Source organism: Typopeltis vanoorti, chromosome 9 (genome assembly GCF_054136105.1).
Source record: "Typopeltis vanoorti isolate ZY-2024b chromosome 9, IOZ_Tvanoo_1.0, whole genome shotgun sequence".
NCBI lineage: Eukaryota > Metazoa > Arthropoda > Arachnida > Uropygi > Thelyphonidae > Typopeltis > Typopeltis vanoorti.
Window position 1 is genome coordinate 113,325,806 of NC_143557.1, and position 15,184 is coordinate 113,340,989.

The window sequence follows — 15,184 nt, forward strand, 5'->3', positions numbered from 1 at the left end:
ACGGGTAATCTTGTTGCCAACGGTAATCGACATACGAGTATATTCATAGTTGGCTTGTGAGGCTCATATACCATCTACGAGTATACACACTTTTGCTGCTAGCTCCACACGCCAAGCATTTTCACTTCTTCAAGGTCAGTACAGGTAATCTCGTTGCCGGCGGTAAGCATATACCAACTACGAGTATACTCATAGTTGGCAGTGAATGTGTTAGGTTTGTTACCTTGTGAATCTGCTGTGTCCTCCCTTTTCAAAAGAATTAATAGTAATAATTTTATTATTGAAATATTTCTGCCTTAAACTAACATACCATCATCAACACACAAGCACAATTCACAAGGTGAAGAAGCACAAACAATTGCTTTTCACATAAATCTTGTTTTATTTGGTGCCATGTGTGGGATTGCCATGAGTTGAAAATTAAAATAAATACATTTCTTGTCTATAATCAGTTATACCTGTGCTACTCCTCATCTGTGTTTGCTCCAGTCTGTTCAAGTTTATAACCCTTTATGCCACGTATCTCCTCAGATTGAATTACTTCCCATGCATTCCAGGCCATCCCATTCTTATACTGACTATCTCCATAAATACATTTATTACTGCTTCTGGAATTCACTCTTCCTAACCTGTGTCTACCTAACTCTCCCCATTTTCCTGTCCAGCTTGCATTCCTGTTCTAATATTCTCATCTCTTGTTTTCTTTCTCTCTCTCTCTCTCTCTCTGTCACACACACACACTACTCTCCTCTTCACTCAAGGAACACTTTGGTCTTATCAGTACCATTCTCCTGCTTGTTCACATTACTCATTCTGCTTACTTCTAGTAACAGTCTCTCCAGCTACTTCACACCAGATCCATTCAAATGCAATTCATTTCTTTTATACATTTCTATTCACGACTTGATTTTACCATTCCACACATCAACAAACTTGCACTATTTTCTCCTCACACAACTCTGCTAGCATACAATTCATGATTTTCAGTTACTTTCTCAGCTCATCTTTGTCATACCTGGGCAATACATCACCTACTCTTCCTTCCACATTGTTGTCATTCACTTTCCTTGGTAATCTCTTGATATCCATCCTCACTTTCTTCCTATGCCCAGCCAAATCATTCATCCTTACAGCTCTCTCTCTCTCTTGCATGCTTATTTCTCCTATCTAAAGCATACAGATTCAGCCCTGAACTGTCTAATGACCAGCATGCAGTACTGCTTTACTGCTGCATTCTTGAATGGAGGAGGTTTGGGGTCTTCATAGTCTGTTTGGCAGCTGTTGAAGGGTATACTCATTCTATGTGAAATCTCAGTAACAGTTGAAAGTTGTCTTTAAAAATTATTGTAATGAGAGAAATCTTTATGTGGATGGACTTTATCAGCTGAAAGTGAGTTAGCTGATTTTATATGGAGGATGCAGGATTTTTCCTCCTATAAACTTTTTTTTTTTTCATACCATATATAGATAAATCAGCTAAATGGCTTTGTATGTCAAGTAGTGGAAATGGTGGTTGGGTTGTGCGGAATGGAATACCCTTCCATAGTGAGTACTTAGACTCCTAAGAGGTGTTAATAAATATTTGAATTTCCTAATTTGGCTGCTGTTATTGAAGAATATGGCAAATGATTCCATTAAGATGTTTCTTCTGTGCAACAACCATACTGAAATCATGTGAAACTGCAATATATACTTGCTGATTCTTAATCAGAGAATGCACTGATAAACTGTAAGTAAATTTGCTTGGATGCATATTATTAGTTCATATGGAATGCAGTTATGTTATCAACGTGTAATTTAAATTTCTGAAAAACTGGAGAGTGGTTGGACAGTTTCATTAATATCCAATTTCAGCATGTTAAAATAATGAGACTTGCCTATTTTCACTTAAAAGCAAAATATAAATTTTGAGTATTCACTCCAGTGAGAATATCAGAATTTTTTACTTGCATAACATTGTTGCAGGCATCATACTTAGCTGCATACTTTATATAATTTATAATCCAAGTAAATGTTTGCAAACCAAGAATGCTGAACATTTGTCATAACACTCTTTGAATACAAGATAAAGAACTACTGTATATAAAGTTTTCTTTCCTTCTTTTGGTATTGACATGACAAAGAGAGAAAATTTTATCTAAAAAAAAATCGAGTTGTGAATCATCCTCTTTCTGTTATGATCTTTTATGTTTTTTCATTTTGTTCTCTGTTATGATTTTATCTTTTCTTATTTATTTAACCCTGACTTCATATTTCATATATGAAATCAGGATTAGGTTAAATTCATATATGAACTCCTGATTTCATATATGGTTTGTAAATTAAATTATGTTTATATTAGTTCACAGAATTTTATTTTATTCGGTTTTATAATCAGGTGCAAGAATGCACGAAGGTTAGTCTTTTGATGCTTGCAGTTATGCTTTTAGAAAGAAATTTCAGTGTTATCTCGCATATACTATTATTATCTTTATTTATTTAGGCTGATAATTTTCTGCCAAAGAAACTGGTTTCCTTTGCAAACCACAATTACAATGAAATCACTATTTCATTGTAATTGTGTATGCCATTTTTGAGGGAATAATAATGATTCATTGCCATTTTGTTACACCTTATTGAAGAATTCAGAACCAAACTTTTGAAATAAAATACATTCCTTAATATTTGTGCTTTATATTTTGTCTAGTCTGAAAAAATTGTTGAAGGTTTGGAAGCATTGATAGAAGAACGAAAGAAATGGATGGAACGTCCTGACCGTCTTATGAGAGCAGCTCGCCATTATGAAAGTGCAATTCAAATTCTAATTCAATTAGCAGTGAAAACTGCAAAGGAAGTATGTAGAAGTTTTTATCTTGATAGTTATAGCAGATTAAAATTATACCCCATTTCTTCATTATTAAAAGTATATATAACAGGACTTTTTTTTTTTTAAACTTTATTACCGTTAGAGAAGTTATGAATATTCAGTTTTGCTTTGGTATTCATCATGCTGAAAGAAAAAAAATTTCCCCTCCTTACCTTGCTTGATGGCATACCAAAGCTCATTTGCATTTGCTATTGATACTTTATTTTATGTTTTCTGTGTTTTCAACAATAACAGACACTATTAACCACCTTACCGGCCATTATGGATCAAATACGCATCCTCGTACTCTTCGTATCCATCATATATTTCAATGTAATATCAATGGTATTACAACTTTAATATGCACTTTGCATCCATGATAACCTTGACGTCTTGGCCAATAGCGTGGTTAATACACAGATATTGATCTCATATTTAATGGAAGTGTGTAGAATAATAGTAGCACATTTTAACCATACATCTGCTGCATGCTTGAAATTAGCAGATATTCAAAGTGAATTAATGTCAACCACATAAAATTAGTTCAGAATGTACCTACTAGGCAGAACTCTACTTTTTATGTTTATCGAATGCAAGAACAAAAAAAAAAAATAAAGTATTAAATTTCTATGCAACCAACAACAATTTAACTACATTAAGCTCAAATCAGTGGTCTTTAATGGAACCCTGCTAAATTTATTTAAAGTATTTCGAGGAAATTACCAAAACCATGAGTCCAAATGTTGCTTTAATTTCAGAAGTGCTCTGAACTAGTATGACTCTGAAAATGTATTTATCTGATCATCAAGATAACACTTTTTTTAAGTACTTCGTTACAAGTTGATTTATATATGAACTAATGGTACACATGATTAAATTTATCTGTAGATGCTGCTTTGTGGAACTAGATTTTTGTACAGACACATTGTTTACAATTTTCTGTAACTGCTTATGTATAGTTGTAACCTTTAGTATGGCACAGTATGACCTGTGTTGTCTTTGTGCCAAATAAACTATAAACCAAACACATGATTAAAATTATCAGTCCAGTAGTTTTCAAGTTATAGAAATAAGGACCATTGTTAAACATTTATTTTTTTATTTTAATGGCTAATATAGCCTACTTTCATTTAGGAGTGCCCCTTTTTTTTACTATGTCATTGGCTCTTTACCCAAAAATCTAGGGCATTACTGAAGTGTTATAAAATTAATATATGAAGAATAAAAAATATAGGAGAAATTTTGGACATACCTTTTTGGATGTTGTTTTCTGTCTCCTTATTCCGGCGATGTGCCTTCATATGTTGTTAAGCCGTTAAAGGAAGTGGGGGGAAGGTAAAGTAATGTGGAGTAGGAACAATGAAAAAAATTCTTCTGTGAAGAAATTAACAGAATATTTGATATTTTATTCAAAAATATTATAGTTTTTACAGTTAGATCCAAGAGTGAAACTAGCATTTTTTAAGGGATTAATAAGAAATTTGAATTGGACTCAGAAATATCAAGTAATGAAACATTCCTGCATCAAAAATGGTGAGATTGTTGGAAAATTGTAATGATGAAAAGAAAAAACATGAGTAAATTATGATAGCATTTAACCTCTCCTCATTATCACCTAGTTTTTTCAGAAGGAAATATTTATGAAGAAACCAGAAGTAGGCTTCTTCCAAAAACCACTGAAAAATTGCTTTCTTTTACTAATTACATGACACTTCCTGGGAGTCCAAGGACTCATCATGGGAGGGCACTCAACTCTACTTCACTAAATATATCTCACCCTCTCCACTACTATTTAATTCTCCTACTACGACATTACTACCATGATCGGCACCTACTGCTCATCATCGTTAATTCCATGTGCTCTGAAGGGTGATTTGTCTATGTGTCGGATGAAAACCCCAAGTTTCTGGGAGAAAAAACCCTGCTACCTCCATATCAGATCAGCTAACTGACCTTCAATTGTGAAAAAAGCCCATATTTATTTTGATCACTAAATTCATAATTATTCTTTATATTTAAAAATTCAAAATTAAAGTTCTGTTAATATTATTATTTTATTATTTAAGGAAATAAGGCCAATGTTTTTTAACTCATTTTTATGCTGACATGTAATTTTTTCCTCTAAATAAATGTTCCTTTTAAGATTAAATTACTTCTATTAAATGGGAATAGGGAATATTAAAGATCCCACATTATTTCAAAGCCAAATATATGTAGATACTTTGAAAGTTTCTACATATATTCAGCTTTGAAATAAGGTGGGATCTTTAACATCCCCTATTTCTATTTATTGTACATCATCGAAATGAAGTAAAATAAATAGAAATATTTATATATTTATATATATATTTTTATATATTTATATAAACAAGTGTGTTTTTTATATTTTTATTTATTTATTTACATATTTTTATTTTATTTTATTTATTTATTTTTTGTAAAATTTAATTCAGTATGCTTCAGCCAAATATTCAGTATTCATTTATTCAGCTAAATCATGCTTCGGTGCATCCTTAATTATTATTATTAATAGCAGTAGTAATGTTCCATTAAGTGACTTAATCCTATCTAGGGTAGCAATTTAAAAATGAAATCCACCAATTATCTACATTTCTACTTTATATCTTTACATTGTATGTAACTCTGCTACCAAATGTGTTTTAGGTTGGTTTTATGTTTACTATCAGTTTTAGATTGATTTTATAGCATCATGTTTAACAAGTATGCTAATGTACAGTTTTTTGTTTCTGCAGCACATCCTTCTCAAGAAATCATCTATGCCTCCTTTAGAGTTGTGGGTGATAGCAGAGTGTCCAGCAAGAGTAGATCTTCAAGGTGGATGGACTGATACTCCACCTATCTGCTATGAAATAGGAGGCTCTGTTGTTAATATGGCTGTTTTGTTAGATGGAAAGGTAAAGTATGGCAAGGTCAAGTTGACTTTGAAGAGGGAATATTCATATGCACTATGAATGAATGTGGTCTGAAAATGAAGTGATGTGATAGAATTTTTTATACATGATATGTGGCAACACTAATAATGAAACCTGTTAGAACATGTAATTGCTTGAATTATAATTATTATACATTAAAATCAGTTGGATTCAATTCAGTTTTCAAAACTTTTAAAGTTTCTATTTTACTTCTATGAAAGAAGGATAGATTTCTAATATCCCCTATATATATATATATATATATATATATATATATATTCAAACAGATATATATATATATATGTTTGAAATGGAGCCTTTGGCTCTCTTTTGATTATTACAATTTATGCACAGACTGAAAGTTCACTTATGTAAAATACAACTCTTTCACATTGGATTGCTTTGGTATTCATCATCATCACGAATCATGGGCTCGCTGCCCGTTGATGTCTGTTTCACTATCTTCTTCCACTTTTCTTTGTCCAGTGCACAGTGTCGCAGTTTTTGTACACCCATTCCACACCAGTCTTTTATATCGTCTATCCATTCTCTGTATGGTCTACCTCTTCTGTTTAAACCATCCAAAATACCAAACATAAATGTCTTTATCTTCTGGTCCTCACTCATTCTACAGATGTGTCCAAATAATTGCAGCTTCTGTTTTATAATCTTTTGCATTAGATTCTGTTTTGGTTGTATTTTCTGATAGCGCTCTTCATTGGTGATTTTCTGTACCCATCCTATTCTTAGAATCTTCCTGTAACCAGTTCTTTCAAATTACAAAATTCTTTTTCTTGATTCCTTATTTATTACCCATGTTTCAGATCTGTACAGTACACCGCTGAAGATGCATGTTTCCAATACTCTTAGTTTTGTTTGCAGACTGATCACTTTACTTTTCCAGATGTTATCCATAGCCTTCAGATTTGTTCTTCCCTTTGCAATCCTGATCTATATTTCTTTTTTACAGTCCAAGTCATATGTCAGTTTACTTCCCAAATATGTGAATTGTTCTACATTTTCTATATCAGTTCCATCCACTTGAATCTTTTGTTTCATGTTCTTCTCACCAAATACCATTGTCTTTGTTTTTTCAAAGTTCATAACAAGTCCAAATCTCTTCCCTTCCTCATTTAACAGTTTCAGTGTTTTTTGTAGTTCTCTTTCGTCTTCTTCAATAATAACAATGTCATCTGCAAATCTCAGATTGTTAATTCTCATTCCGTGTACAGATATTCCTTTGGCATCTTCTTTCATTTTATCCATTGCTCTTTCTAAATGTGCGATGAAAATGCTTGGTGATATTGGGTCTCCCTGTCTAGTACCTCTGCTTGTTTTAAACCATTTCCCCAAATCATCACCTATTCTAACTGCTGCAACTGCATTCTGGTAAGCATATTTTAATATAGCTATTAGTATTTTATCAATTCCATAGGATTCCAGAATTGCTAATGTCACTTTCTGGTCAATACTGTCAAATGCTTTCTGAAAGTCAACAAAGCAAGCATATATGTTTTTGTTTTTTCTCCTAGCTTTCTCTGCTATTAACCTCATTGTCAAAATCTGTTAGATTGTAGTTCTATCCTTCCTAAATCCTGCTTGCTCGTCTGCAAGGTATGCTTCCAATTGTGTTCTCAATTTTTCTGTCAATATGATCATCATCACTTTACCAAGGTGACTTATCAAGGCAATTGTTCTATAATATGTGGGTGAAATCAATATTAGTAACATTCTAGCTTATTTCGTTTCTTGTATAATGTTACTAATATTGATTTCACCCACTCCTCTGGAATTTTCCCTTCTTTCCATACCATATTGCATAGTTGGACATTTCTGTAACCATACTTTCACCACCATATTTAATCGTTTCTCCAGTAATGTTATCGTTACCAGGACTCTTGTTGTGTTTTAGCCATCCTATTGCTTTTTCTACCTCTCCTCTTAAAATGTCCATATCATGCTTATTACCTGGTGGTGATATCTGCTTCAATTTTTCAGTGAGTTTCCCAATGCTATCTGAATCTAGTTTTTCTTCATATAACTCACTACAATATCTTGTCCACCGCTGTACAATTTTTTCTTTATTCATCAATACTTTGCCTTTTACATCTTTAATTGTGGTCTGTTTTGGTTGCCACTTTCTATTAATGGTTCTGATCATTTTGTATACCTCCCTTGTTTTATGCTCTCCATAGTACTGTTTTATATTGTTGCATTGGGCTTCTAACCATTTCATTTTATCCATTCTGACTGCTTTTTTCACCTCATTATGCTTTCTTCTATATTGCTCTTCTATTTGTTCTGATGTATCCCTTCTTATCTTCAACATTCTTTTCTTCTGTACTAACTTCAATGTTTCTTGTGTAATCCATTTCTTCTTGATCTTCTCTTCTTCTGCTACTGTTTCCTTCAACTGCATCTTCTATTGCCTTCATTACTCTTTTCACTCTTAAATTTGAGTTTTTTTCTTTCTCCACACTTTTAAGTTTCTGTGCTAACACTGTTCTGTACCTTCTTCCTATTTCTGCTTCACTTATTCGTGCTTTATCTCTTCTATTCTGATGTTGGGGTTTATATTTCTTTTTCAATTTCATCTTGATGTTTGCAATCACTAAACTATGGTCCAAGTCTATATCCGCTCCTTGAAAAGTTCGACATTGCTGTACTGATGTTATCCATCTTCTTTTAATCATAATCATATCAATCATGTTTTTGGTTTTCCCATCATTTGATCGCCATGTCCATTTTCTACACTCCTTTTGTTGGAATCTTGTGTTACAGATCATCATCTCGTGGTCCACAGCAAATTCTAACAATTTTTCACCTCGTTCATTTCTTTCTCCGAAACCATATTTTCCCATGACTTTTTCCCAACCATCATTATCTATTCCAACTTTGGCATTCCAATCTCCTTCAATAATTAGCACATCTTGCTTTGGTATTGTTTCTGTTGTCTCTGTCAGATCTTTGTAGAATAAGTCAATATCCTCATCTGTGCTGTCAGATGTAGGTGCATATATCTGGACTATTGATATGTTGAATGGCTTTGCCTGAAATCTTGCTACTATGATTCGTTCATTTACTGGTTTGTAGCCTAACAGTGCCTCTCGAGCTCTTTTGCTGAGAGGGAAGCCAACTCCTGCTTCGTGCATGGTGTCATGTCCTGACCATATTACTTCGCATCCATTGATCTCTCCAGATAATGTCCATCTCATCTCTGCCAATCCTAGTATATTCCACCGATATCGCTTCATTTCCTCACAAAGTAGTTCTAATTTTCCTGACATCCAGAGTGTCCGCACATTCCACGTTCCTACTGATAACCGTTCTGTTAGTTTCAGTTTCTGTTTCCTTTCGGTATCCCACTTTTCGATCCAACCCTGATCGCTCGATTGGTATCACAGGCCTTGTTTATCCAGGCGACACCCGAGCCGGCATGTTGTAGCTGTTGGTTGTATAGGCATCAGATAACAATCATGTTTTTTCTTTACGGTCAGAGCATCGACACTCATCTGACCGACCCTCCTCCTTTATCCAGGCTTGGGACTGGCATGAGACCCCTAAGGATCCCATGGCTTTGGTATTGCATGAGGGTTATTGCCTTATTAAGGTTTCTACATTGTCTGTGATAAGAACCAACCTGTTTGAAACAGTTGTCAGGCCAGTGAAACCTTTATAAAAAGCACTAATAAAAGATGACTATATGGAGGCTTTGGCAGCACTCATGCATGGCACAAGCTGTGGAAACTCTGATGCTGAGGATTGTATTTTCATAATCTCTCTCTCTGATCGTTTTGAAACATTTAAAGTTTCTATTTTATTTTGGCTAAGAAATTGGTGAATCTTTAATAACTTGAAGGCAGAATACTTGACTGTTGTCAAAGAACAAATTTGTAAGGAACAGGTTCTTAAATTTTAATTCGTTCCTTCCTAAATTTAATTTAATGTCAATTATGTGCTTGTTATTCTTTTGAAAATGAAATGATCATTATTTTAATTAAGTATTGGAAAAGTTGGTAAAAAGTAAAATTCAGGAATAGGTGGATAGGAATATGATACTCTGTAGTGGAAAGCATGGCTCTGAAAGGAAGTTCCTGCTTCATTAATTTATTCACCTATTATAATAAGGTGATAGTGGAATTGGATAAAGGAAATAGCTACATTATGATACTGCTGGACTTTGCAAAGTCATTTGACATAATATTGAATGGAAATTATTACATCAGTTGGAGCAAATGGGAATGGATATGTGGTTTGTGGCATGGATGGGGGGGGGGAGGTCTGATAGATGTCAGATAAATAATAATGATAATAATTGCATGTGCTCTATGGTTGATTTATCTGTTTTCAAGATGAAAAACTCCTGGGTTTCCAGAAAAAAAAATTGGAGAGTGGTGAATTTCTGTATGAGACCAGTTAACTCGTCTTCAACTGAAAAAACTTCATATAAAGATTCCTCTTTTTATGACAAGAATTGAACTTAGGTCTTTTCCAATCAAAGGGCACAACATCTTATCTTGTTTGCAACTCCACTACAGAGGTGCTTAAGGATCAACTGCGAAGTCAAATTTTAGGATTTTAGTGACGTAGCTAATGCTGTGAAGCTAATGCATATCATCTCTGAATTTTATTTGTTTTCTAGCCAGAAGAAAAATTGTGTGTGTAATATATATATATATTATTGAAATTAGGATTTACTCGGGATGTATACATTTATAAAATTAATTTAACTGACTAGAACCCAAGAAAGTATAACAAAAACCTTTAATAAATCACGACTAGTTTCATCGGTGCTCTGACTTCTTCAGGTGATAAAGTATAAACATAAGGCTTATAAAAATAACAAGGTAAAAAACATGGACTTTCCAGCTTAATAAAAAGAAGTAGAATAGTAACAGTCATATTTGAATAGGTGACCGCGTGCTACCGTTGGCATGAGTTGAATGTGTGTGACAACTAATTTTAGAGCGCCAGTACTGGATTACTGCACTATGGGAGTCAGGCAGATTTATATATATATAAAAATTAGTTTAAATGATAAAGACATAAAGACATACATAAATATACTTGGGCAGCAAGAGAATGGAAATCAATATTAGATTACTTCATATTAAATGAAAAGACATCAAAATTTTCACTAGATGTTAGAGTTCACAGAGGATATGAAATAAGCAGTGACCACTTCCTTGTTAAAATAAAATTAAGATTACCACCTAAATGGCTACATGTAACAAGAACACAAAGAAAAATTGAAACATTTGCTTATAAAACTAAACTATTGAATGACACAAATGTACAATCGCTATATGAACAAAGAATTAACCAATATCTAGATAAAATAAAACAAAATGAAGAAATAGAAATAGAATGGCTTAATATAAAAACGATACTAAATGCAGCAGCAAATGAAAGATTAGGAAAGACCAGAAATTCAATAAAAGAAAAAAACTGAAGATCTGGGATGATACAATCAAAGAAATAATTAAAAAGAAAAAAGAAGCCTATCACAAATGGTTAAGCAGTAAAAGATTAGAAGATGAAATAGAATATAAAAGAATAAGAGCCACAGCTAAAAGAGAAGTCAGAAAAAGACATAGAGAATCATGGAATAAATTTGTTTCTAATTTAGAACATGATTTATATAAAATAATACCCAGTGAAAAGATTTTGAAACACCTAAATGCAGATATCAAAGAAAACATAAAATTAAACACTGAATTAAAATTAGAAGAATTTCTAAATTACTACACAGAACTGTGGACAGACAAATATTTTAAAAAAGACAACTGGCAAACAATTAACGAAAATGAAAAGGAAATAACTGAAGAAGAATTAGAAATCAGCCTGAAAGAAACAAGAAACGGAAAATCACCTGGAGAAGATAAGCTAGGTTCAGAACTATCTAAATATGCAGGAACAAGATTCAAAAAAAGACTCTTATTATTTTTAAATAAAATTTACTCAACTGGTATCCCCCCCCAATAGAATGGAAAAAAGCAATTGTGATTCCTATCTTTAAGAAAGGTAATAGAGATGACCCTAAAAACTATAGAGGTATCAGTATACTAAATTCCTGTTTACAAAATATATAGCAGAATCTTAAATAACAAACTAATGAAATATTCCGAAAACTTTATTCTAGAGGTACAGAATGGATTTAGAAAAGGACGATCATGTATAGACCCAGCCTTTTGCCTAAAATTAATAGTAGAGAAAAGAAGAGAATATAATTTGGAAACACATATTGCATTTATTGACTTTGAAAAAGCATTTGACAAAGTTAAAAGAAACATATTATTTAACATATTAAAAGAAAGACAAATACCAAATAATATCCTAAAAGCTATCACAAGTATATATGAAAATAATCAAATACAAATAAGATTAAATCACGAGCTATCATATACAAGAGAGATAAACCAAGGGGTTCGACAGGGATGTCTCCTCTCAGCAACGCTTTTTAATATCTACTTAAATGAAATAATAATAAAATGGAGTAAAAATTTTCACCAAGGAATTAAACTTTCACCTACAGTTAACTTAAACACTCTCCTCTTTGCAGACGACCAAATAATAATTACAAATTCTGAAGATAACTTACAGAAAGCTATTTTAAATCTAAATGAGATATCCAAAGATTATGGTATGATAATATCAACGGAAAAATCAAAAACTATGGCCTTTAAAGGACAAGATCCAGCAAGAACTAAAATAGTATTAGATAACAAGATCTTAGAACAGGTGAATTCATTTAACTACCTAGGATGTATGATCACTTATGAAAATGAAAAAGATATAAACATAAAATTTGCAGAATATTTAAAAATAACAGGAGTAATTAACTCTATATTTAAACCAAACCTAGTTCAAAAACAAACCAGGCTAAAAGTATACAATACATTAGCCCTACCAGTCTTAATGTATGGAAGCGAAATCTGGACAATAAAACAAAAAGACAAACAAAGATTAACAACAGCAGAAATGAAGTTTATGAGAAAAACTGCAAAGTATACCCTATTTGATCACAAAAGAAATGAAGATATTATGAAAGAATTAAACCAAGAACCAGTAATAGAAAAAATTAAAAAATATAAACATAAATGGATGGAACACGTTCAAAGAATGAAAACAGAAAGATTACCAAAACAAGCCTTAAAGTACAAGCCATTAGGAAAAAGGAAACCAGGATGTCCTCTTAAACGATTCAACAATGACTTCTAAGGCTGGAACAGGCCATGCTAGGCCTAAATCCTTGATACGTATGATGATGAGTTTAAATGACTGATACCGAGAGATAAAGAGGTGACATGGTTTATTTAAAAAAGATACTACTAGTTTACTAGTTTCGTTGAATGGATCAACTTCTTCAGGTATCGCAATCAAAGAAATATACAAAAAATAACAGAGACTTAAAAATTACATTAACAGTACTAGTACAAAAGACAGTAGGTAGTACATTTTGAAAACAGTAATGCGAGCTTGAGTTCTAAACAAAAGTTGACTACGTGCTGTCACGAGTGCACCAGTATTGAATAGAGGCAATGTGTGCATCAGAGAGATTGAAACTTAGGCTGTTGTTGATATGGGAAGAATCGAAGCTAATTTCTCTAGATTCGACAATTTTTCTTTCAAGTTCATCATAGCACACATGGATATTAGAAGTTTGTGTCCAGTTCACAATGCGTTGGCGGCCTTCATCTGAGTTAACAGAAAAAAAAGAACGTGGCTAGAGAGCGTGCAAGCTGTAGTCCTGTTGTAGGAAATATCTCTATGATGTTCTTCCATACGTAAAAGGGTGGATTTAGCAGTTTGGCCATAGTATGGCTTTCCACAATCAGAATATCTCTACGATGTTCTTCCATACGTAAAAGGATGGATTTAGCAGTTTGGCCATAGTATGGCTTTCCACTTCAGAACTTGCTTCACTATGCTCCCAAAACATCACTCCATACTTAGTAAACCTAAAGAGAAACATCTTCCCACTCAGTTTCCAGAGTCTACAAGATTTTATGTGATTGTGGAAAGCCATACTATGGCCAAACTGCTAAATCCATCCTTTTACGTATGGAAGAACATCGTAGAGATATTTCCTACAACAGGACTAGAGCCAGCACTCTGTCTAGCCACGTTCTTTTTTCTGCTAACTCAGATGAAGGTCGCCAACACATTGTGGACTGGACACAAACTTCTAATATCCATGTGTGCTATGATGAATTTGATAGAAAAATTGTCGAATCTAGAGAAATTAGCTTCGATTCTTCCCATATCAACAACAGCCTAAGTTTCAATCTCTCTGATGCACACATTGCCTCTGTTCAATACTGGTGCACTCGTGACAGCACGTAGTCAACTTTTGTTTAGAACTCAAGCTCGCATTACTGTTTTCAAAATGTACTACTGTCTTTTGTACTAGTACTGTTAATGTAATTTTTAAGTCTCTGTTATTTTTTGTATATTTCTTTGATTGTGATACCTGAAGAAGTTGATCCATTCAACGAAACTAGTAAACCAGTAGTATCTTTTTTAAATAAACCATGTCACCTCTTTATCTCTTGGTATCAGTCATTTAAACTAATTTATAATATTTTCTAAGTAAAAATGAACAGTCACAATATATATATATATATATATATATATTTATAAAAATAAATTTAACTGACTAGAACCCGAGAAAGTATAGCAAAAACCTTTAATACATTTTAGAAAAACTAACCTATTAATAAAAAGTCCAATTTTTAGCAAAGTTTTTTCATAATCCTTGATAAGATGTACATTAACCTCGTCAGAAGGTAGATAATTATTATTGAATCCCCAGTCTTAGCTAACATTTTTCTAGAAGATTTTGAAGAGAAAGCTATTTCCTCAGCTATTTTGAAACCTAAACTGTGGTTACGCTACATTGATGATGTCTTCCTTATCTGGGGACATAGTTTAGAGGAACTGCAAAACTTTCTAAACCATTTAAATAACCAACATCAGAACATTAAATTCACATCAGAACTAGAGATTAACGGCATTCTCCCCTTCTTGGATCTAAAGATCAACAGATTACCTGACTGTCTTAAATTTTCAATTTTTCAATAAACCACCCACACTGATAGATATTTACATGGTTCTTCTCATCACTTCCCACCTCAGAAACTGGACATCATCTCCATCCTCGCCCATCGAGCAAGATGTCTCACTTGCTCGATGGGCGAGGAAATGATTCCAACCCTATCAATCATATACAGTTACCATTTATCAGCTCTCTTACCCCAAAACTAGCTAAGATTTTGAAGAAATTCAACATAAAGACTGACTATACTACTCTGCCAAAACTTCGTTCTTTTCTGAGTCGACCAAAACCAAAACACAACCAACTGCATTTTCCTGGTGTTTATAAAGTTTTGTGCGACTGTGGTCG

At 33.0% G+C, this 15,184-nt stretch overlaps 1 protein-coding gene across 5 annotated transcripts in view; it reads left to right on the forward strand.

The window, feature by feature from the left end:
• The window catches only part of LOC150103432 (L-fucose kinase-like), a 455,316-nt gene that overhangs the window by 333,608 nt on the left and 106,524 nt on the right, over window positions 1-15,184 (forward strand). For all 5 annotated transcript variants that reach the window (XM_090397435.1, XM_090397431.1, XM_090397433.1 and 2 more), the window contains 2 exons: window positions 2,687-2,833; window positions 5,599-5,760. In XM_090397435.1, coding sequence (XP_090253561.1) covers window positions 2,687-2,833; window positions 5,599-5,760 — 309 coding nt within the window. The remainder of the gene's footprint in view (window positions 1-2,686; window positions 2,834-5,598; window positions 5,761-15,184) is intronic.